The following is an 8,653-nucleotide window of genomic DNA, read 5'->3' as shown; positions in this document are numbered from 1 at the left end:
AGTACTTACTCATGAATCATGATATTATTAGCTTCCAAAGTAATACCAATTTAATATTTATTAAAATTTAAGCACACTTTCAACATCTCCCTAGTATTTACAAATTACGTATAAGTATTTGAAACACACGACGTTACGTAGCAAGTTCGTTTGCTCGGGATAATAATTATGTAATTTTTACGACAGTGTATCGTAATTATTTATTGAATACCGTACCGTAACTTTAGAATGTCACCAACTTATTATTATCCTCTTGTTACTCAGGCCTAGGTATTTTTTTTAAAGTAACTTGAAGAAACAGTACTAAAACTAATATTACTTGTATTATGTTCAGATAACAATAAAGATTTTGATTGTTACGTAGTACCTATATGACATTCTCTTTGATTTTGATGAATTTACATTGTTTAAATTTTGCCGCGCTGAATAAAAATTTGCCTCAAGTCACAGAATAAGTAGTACCAACTCAAGTGCAAATCAAAACATTTGAAATACTTATGCCACAGCCCACAGGCGCGAGGTGAGGGCAACTGGCAATTGGCAAGTTTATACCTACTAAGGGAGATCGAACTAGAAATAGATATTATATTTATGTTCATAAATAATCTAACTTAAGATATGCAAATATAAAAATGCGATGGTTTTTCAGTTTATATTGATATTTTTTCGGTAAAAACCGATTGGTAGATAAAACACAGTCATGGGACAGAATTACAACAGTTGGACACCCAAAACCAGTAGTTGGACAAGCCAAGTTTGATTAGGTTAGGTATTGTAAGTAGGAAACATTTTACATTATAAATAATTGTTTATTTTTTCACATTTATTTTTATTATTTATTGCAAAAAAAGGTATTTTAATTAAATATTTAACAAAAAAGGACTTGAAAAATTAAAATTCTTACTAATATTACAAAGTAAGTATTATTGTAGATTGTAACATATCCATACTTTATTATAACTTTGTAAGACGAGTGAAAGTCACTTCGTCTGTATGTCTGTCAATTACTTCTTCACCCCCAAACCACTGAACGGATTTTGCAAAAATTTGGTATTGTTTTTTTGCAAATATTTGCTCCACTTTGAGTCCCGGGAAAGGAAAAATAGTACTTTGTATCCCGGGTAAATGTAAGGTATCGACTCGGTAAACGGACTTTGACGCAATCGAGTTATGGCCGTCATCTATTAATAATCTAGATGTGAAAGGATTTTCGTCTTTTTCTTTATCTGTATGTCTGTATATTACCTTGTTCAGGTAAAACTTAACTCAAATATTTAGAAATTTCAGATTGTCCTCATCGAGCCAATCAGCATACTCAGACAATATTTCAATATGGAGCACAATGCAGAGCTCATTTGCCTGTCGCTGTGGCCGTACTCTACTTTTAGGAGGGAGTTGGGCTTGTCATGCCATATACTTAACAATTGTGCGCAAACAATATTATCTTTTAAGATGTGAAATAGATCCCACAGGTTGCACAATATGTTCTTGAGTCTCGATTATACTGATGGATAGCAAACATTGTATGGCATTTGTTTAATTTAAATCATTATACACAAAGTCGAGGGATATCATAAAAATATATAAACTAAAGGCTTGCCATTTTCCTACTTCAGCGACAAAAATAATAGGAACGTACTACACAATCCAGGGATTTCTTAATAAAACATAAACGAAAAAGGTACCTAGCTGATCTTAAAAAATCCAATTTCTCTTTAAAAACGAAAAAAAAATTAACGTGTTGCTTAAATATCAGCCCTTGTGCGTCGGTCAACGCAACGTAGCATTTCACAAGTTCCCCAAATTGCGTAACCTTCTCTTATTCATTCCATACAACTAACGGCAGCAAGTAGGTTCTTGAAGTATTCAGAAGTCACACTTCATTGAAGTATTCAGAATAGTAATTTGTATTCTGTGCTCAAATGACACAAGTCAGCTGCAAATTAAATTTCGTAATGAATAATATTCTCATCATTCGAATATATATACATAGGGTAAGGGCGCCAGTAGTCAGCCCCACACCAGTAGTCAGCCTTTTCCAGCTAAAAACCTATAGAAATAGATATTTTAAATAATTTTCTATCCACATTTAAACTTGTACTTTCCACTAAAAGGCTGACTACTGGTGCCCGTACCCTACTAGGTGTTGCCCGCGACTTCGTCCGCGTGGACTTCAGTTTATAGCGCGCGGTGTCAACAAAATTGATGTCAAAAGCTTTTTAAAACCCTGGTACCCCTTAAATCAAAATACCCAAATCAGCCATGTAGTGTGCACATAATATTTATTTTTTTAATTAAATTTTTTTATACCAAATTTTAAGAGCTTATTTAGCTTTACACAACTTAGCTGCATTACACAACTGTACTACAACAAATTTACGCATCTTCACCCCCTTACAACCCCTTTTTCCAGTAAAAAAGTATCCTATGTCCTTTCTCAGGCTTTAGACTATCTGTATACAAAATTTCATTACAATCGGTTCAGTAGTTTTGGCGTGAAAGATGCGTTTTTGTATGATAGAAGCGTTAGTTCCTTTTCTCGCCACGTTCATAAACAGCCTTGTCGAACTCTATGTCATTGCCCCAACCTGATATAAAATACTCTAACGTGAATGCCCCTCAATATTAATTACATTATTATTTATTTGGCATAAAAATTAAAAACCACAAACTTTTATTTTTATGATCAAAGTGTACAAAGTCTACTGAAAAATTCTAATGACTCGTATTATATTTTGCCAATGATATACTATGTTACTAACGTAACTAGATTGGAAGTTTACGGTAGCAACGCGTTGCCACTTCGAAGATGCCTGCAGGCATATCTCACATACATAATGACATAACGAATATATGACTTGACATTGTCTTTTGAACAAAAAAGTGGTTACGCATTTCTGAGAATCTTTTGTAAGACATTGCTACTCTAGTATTTTAGAAACTCATTGTATTTTGCCCTATTTAAATTTTTTCTTTTCGGGCTGTTGGCGTATATTTCTTTGCATCCATGTCAAAACTTTCATTAAAAAAATTGTAGACTGAGTTGAGTTTTGAGAATTGAGAAGTTTGATTTCTTCTTTCTTCCAAATTCCGTTTCCTTTTATTCCTTCCGCCGTTCCTTACCTTTTTACCCTGTCTGTGGCACAATACGCATCCTTTGTGTCAAGTTGCCAAAATAGAAGAAAAAAAAAAAAAAAGTTTGATTTTTGAAGTTTCTCCTTCTCCTTCGCTTTAGTGGCTGTTTTTATAATATCGGCGAAATACTTGTCTAATTTGTGATTACTTTTATAAAACTTTTCACGCAAAATGTGTATCAAATATTGTACACTAATGTAGTCCACAATTATTCTGACGTTAAGATCATGTAATGTAATGACCCAGTCCTGCTTCAAAAATGGGTTAGTTACTTGCCAAAAAAGTTTTGTGCTAAGCAGTGCTAAGTTGCATTTAGGAATGTGCTTCGCTTACATTTTTATTTTGTTCCGCAGAAACCAAACTCAACGATCAAGAATCTCTTCGAGAGTTTCTAGAGGAAGCAGAATTGATGCATTATTTCGAGTTATTCAGGTGAAAAGTTACTTTTATTGTTGTTATTGTTAGCTACTTAGTTTGCGTGAAGTTTTGTTTACTTTAAAAGTTTTAGAAAACTAACACACCTGTCTAGAAGTACCGGTCCATGGCTTTTCTTTGGTGTTTTTTGCTATTAGCGATGGTGTTGCTTAGCGATTTTTATATTTGGTCATGAAGTTATTGAAAACTTTTAAACTATTTTACCTAGAAGTAAACTTTTACATTTTTCACTTTCTATCAAAGAAGTGATTTGATGAATTAATTTTAAGAAGTTTTTGTTTACATAATGTAAACATTCTGCTTAGCAATTATATAAGATAAATAAATATTCTTTACTGTGCACACTTATTTAACAATTTAAAATTATGACAGTAATTAGTTTTGGGTAATATATATTTTTTCATAGATGTATCATTGATTTTGTATTGTGAAGGTTTATTTAAGAACATTAATTATTTTATAACACACACTGGTTTAAGCTGGCTTCACAGCTAGCTGGGACACCCGTACGGGCTTGAAATATGGGCGCCCGGAGCGAGAGCACATATTACGAGACGCTAGAACCATGTTACACAGCAACGCAGAGCTAGTCGCCTGTGGACCAATCCAATATTATTGATAATACAGATATTTTTAATGGTGACTTTGATATTATTGACCACTTCGGTGTGGAAAGCAAAATGTAAAAAATTTATTTAATCAGTTCCAAACAGAACATGTTGAAATTGACTAGAAGTTAACTAGCAACCAGTTCATACACTTATCATGATATATTTTTTTCTATATGCACATAACCTGCTATACATTAGTAATTGTGTGTAAACCTGTCCTCTGCAGCAGACAGCGACAATGTATTATACAGGTAATATTTTATTAATTATATATTATGTAAAGAAAACCTTATAATTAGGCAGTGAAACTGTTTACGACAGTGTCTTCCAGCCAATCAAAGAATTTGTACAATAAATCAAATCTTTTCTTTTGGTTTAATAATAATAGCTTTTGAATTATTGCTATGGATTTTATTATGTTAGAATTATTCTATAAAATCATTGCTATAAAAATACTAAATAATAATTATGTTGCTTAGCAAAAGGCAATATTGAAAAGACTTGATTACTTATTGATATTATTTTTAGCGTTCCTTACCCAAAGGGTGAAAACGGGACCCTATTACTGAGACTTCAATGTCTGTCCGTCTGTCTCCGGGCTGTAACTCAAAAACCGTTATAGCTAGACTTCTGAAATTTTTACAGATTGTGTATTTCTGTTGCCGCTATAACAACAAATACTAAAAACAAAATAAAATAAATATTTCAGGGAGGCTCTTGTACAACAAACATGATTTTCTGGCCTTTTTTTGCTCGTAATCAATAATGGTAGCAGGTAGGCACTTGAAATACTCACAATATTCTTACTTATATTTGTACTTTAATAATTAATAATAAAATAAATATTCCCATAGAAAAACATAATTTTTTGCCAACTTTCGCTTAATAAGCGAAAGTTGGTTATTCTAAGTTTATTTTATACTGTACTTATAGAAATGAAGAGAAGATTATTTATGTTTAAAAATTGTAGTCATAATTGTATCAAATTAAAATACTTAAATAATGTTGTAATCCAAGAAATTCCTCCATAAGACAGGTTGCGCCTAGTTTGGATGATTGAAATGCTCACCTGTACTAAATTTATATACTTATGCTAATAAAGATTTTTGACCTTTTTTTGATAACAGGACGGACCCTTCGTGCGCGAGTCCGACTCGCACTTGGATTGCAGGTTATTTACGAATTTAAACATTAGCTCCTGTTCAATTAAGATATGGCCGACTAATAGAAGTTGTCGCAAATAACCCACTATTTAAACACCCTTATGAACATGTAAAAAAATAGACAGTTATGTTGTTGTGAAAAAATATTTGCCCAGAACCTGAGTTATTTATAACTTACTAGCTGCTGTCCCGGCAAACGTTTCTTCGCCATATAAAGTATTTCGCCCGTATTATTTTATTGAACTGACTAAATAAGTATGTCACCATGGCAACGTCCATCGCTATCCCGTCGCACAAACAATGGTCGTCGTCAGTCTCGAGTTGTAATAATTTACTATAATTTATTCAACTTATCAATATAATAAGTACCCAGTAGCCGATTCTCAGACCCACTGAATATGCATATAAAATTTGGTTAAAATGAGTAAAGCCGTTTCGGAGCAGTACTCGGCCTAACATTGTGACACGAGAATTTTATATATAAGAAGATTAATGCTTTACATTAATAATGTTTTTATCGAAATGTTTTATGCATGGTGTATAAAAAAAGAAATTATACTTTAGCGTGTGTAATGTGTATATTGTGTCCTTTGTAGGGAGGTCACTGTGAAAGTAGCATCGTTGAAGATGAGTAACTTTTAAAAAAAATGTGGGTATGGATTAAGTTTATGATGTTGTGACTTGTGACATTTCTCATACGAACATAGATAAGTCAAAAGTAACTCGTTCAGAGCTACTTTTATATTGAACTCTACATAAGGGACTTACACACCCTAAAAATAGAATGAGCTTTTATTTTGTATTATTAATTAGTGGCCTCGGAACTCTAGGCCTGATATGAGGATCGGCTTTGCGACACTAGCAATATTGTTAAGGTGCGTCCACATTTTTATCATTTGTGCGATCAGATCTCCGATCAGATCTCCGTCGCGATCATCGCACCGTATCAAGTATGCGTATCATAGTGTGGGCGCCTACTAGATCATTCTGCCGATCATGCGCGTATTTGATACGACCCGTCATATACGCGGTTAATAGCGATCGGGACGTATCATGATACGCGTATCATTTTCATACGCTTCGATGATACGCGACGGAGATCTGATCGCGCAAATGATACAAATGTGGACGAAGCCTTAAGTGCATCCTAGCTGAAACATTGCTGCTGGACATAAACAGAATTCCTAATATTACGTAGTATTGCACACTTCACACACTACTGCAGACGTCTGAGATTGTACGAGGCGAACTTTTGGTGTTTGTGTACCTATTAGGTATTGTTAATTCAAAAATTGTAACAGATCGTAATTGTAACAAATAACAACCAAAATGGCGAAGCACAAATATATGATATAAATGGCTGTAATAATTATATAAACCAATTTGAAATGATAAAATAAAACACGCAAAAAATCTCCCTCTTGGAAGGGGGAACTAGAGGTCTTCGGGACAGGGGCCGCAAAAAAAAAAAAGTATGGATCTAGACGGATGCATTTGTATTGGTAATGTTTGCAATAATATATTACTTGCCCTGAAGCTCCGTTAATGAAATAATATATTTGTACGCTATGCTCTGAATTATATGCTCTGAATTCTTTAGAAGTGTTAAAATTAATTAAGTAATTATCGTAGCTTATTTTGCAGCTTGCGGTTAATTCGCGATATTGTGAAAAATATCATAATATAATCTCCTGAATAATATTATATTGAAATGTTACAATATTATTATTTAATTACCATGCTGGACTTGTATATTTAAAATATTGTTCGGTTAAACTTCTTATAAGGGTTGTATTGGGCTTTGCGAAATGGGTAAAAAGGCAACACACATATAATTTATAATAAGAAAATTATAAATATTTTTGCTTGAGCTTTTTTTGAGCTGCAGTTGTGCTAACTTTCTCATAAAAATATTATTAATCCATTCGAATAAGTACCATCAAAGAATCCATAGGCGGTGGACCTTTTTTTTTTTTCGTTGGGGGAATGCTATTACGCATCCCCGGCGGTCTGGGGATGGCTACCGGGGTGTGTGGGACTCCCCAGGGCGGTGAGGCCGCGCCCGGGCTTACCCACTAAAAACCCAACGAATGTTCCTACTTTCCGCTTTAGGCAGAGCCACGGGATACGCGGGATACACATATGGTGGACCTACGTCATTCGGTCGGGCAATGTAAATTTAATGGATATGTTATTTTAATTAAATTAATTATTTCGCTTATTGTTTCAGGGACATATTGAAAGTGGGTAAACCATCTCAATTGAAGTATGTGGCCTTAGAGGACCTGGCCCAGATCGGCCTCTCGAAACCCGAACAGAGGAGGTACAAGAAGATATACTCGAAGCATTACCCGAATACTTATATTACGAGGCTGAAGAAGTTGCTACATGTCCATAAGAAAAATGAGGAGGTAAGGAAAGTATCAGATTCAAATGCTATTAGGACTTTGTAGAATGAAGTGGAATATAGAGCTATCGACCAATAGCAATGCCACCATTTGTGCACGCGACACGTGGTGACGAATCAAATCACTGTCGCATATCGCAGCTCCAAAAGGTCGCATATCATCGTTGCGCCTGCCAAATCCTGTATGTGTTTTTGGTCAAATTTTCAGAGGTAGACAATAAACTATTTAATTGAATGATGAATGGATTTATCGATAAATCAAAGGTTTTAGTTAATGCATAATAAGATTTGACAACATACTGCATTTTTAATTTATTGATAAGTTCTACTATGATTAACACGCTCACTGCGGGGAACAATTTCACAAACTTTCCCGCAGTGCTATAGGAGGCCCATATGCCTTAACTGTATCATTTTACTGGTGTGAATAAATGATGCTTAAATACTTGAAATGCAATATTTATATTGAAAATAAAAAAATAAAAAATTATATCGTCATGGAGCTGAAAATTCTGCGTTCGCCCGAAGATCTGACGTCGGAAAAGCCTTAAAATAAAGTAAATGTTTAGGAGGCCTTAAAATAAAGTAAATCGACCTTCTATCGCACTGAATTAGATGTTAAAATTGTGTTAAGCTAGTGATGTGACATAGGAAAAAAAGTATTGGGTCATTTTCATTTTAAGTGTTAAAATGACTGATTTTAAATTTTATATGTTTTATGGTTAAAATATGTTAAGGCGAGGATAAACCCCAATTTGTTTTTCCGTGACTCCCGGTTTACCTAGTTCCAATATAATAACGAAGTGTTAAAAAATATGAGATATAAAGCACAATATTTAAAATACCTTAAACCATAAACATTTTAATAAAACGTAACACTTTGGCTGTAATTAATTTACAAA

At 33.7% G+C, this 8,653-nt stretch overlaps 1 protein-coding gene across 1 annotated transcript in view; it reads left to right on the top strand.

Moving 5' to 3' along the window:
• The first annotated feature begins 3,259 nt into the window (after positions 1–3,259).
• The window catches only part of LOC121738763 (activated Cdc42 kinase-like), a 133,996-nt gene continuing 128,602 nt past the window's right edge, over positions 3,260–8,653 (top strand). Inside the window, exons 1-3 of the mRNA XM_042130998.1 lie at positions 3,260–3,398; positions 3,489–3,567; positions 7,575–7,755. Of these exons, the coding sequence (XP_041986932.1) occupies positions 3,395–3,398; positions 3,489–3,567; positions 7,575–7,755 (264 nt within the window). The 5' untranslated portion in view covers positions 3,260–3,394. The remainder of the gene's footprint in view (positions 3,399–3,488; positions 3,568–7,574; positions 7,756–8,653) is intronic.

This window comes from Aricia agestis, chromosome Z, assembly GCF_905147365.1.
Source record: "Aricia agestis chromosome Z, ilAriAges1.1, whole genome shotgun sequence".
NCBI lineage: Eukaryota > Metazoa > Arthropoda > Insecta > Lepidoptera > Lycaenidae > Aricia > Aricia agestis.
The sequence above is the reverse complement of the archived record's forward strand: the minus strand, read 5'-3'. Positions and strand labels throughout refer to the sequence as shown.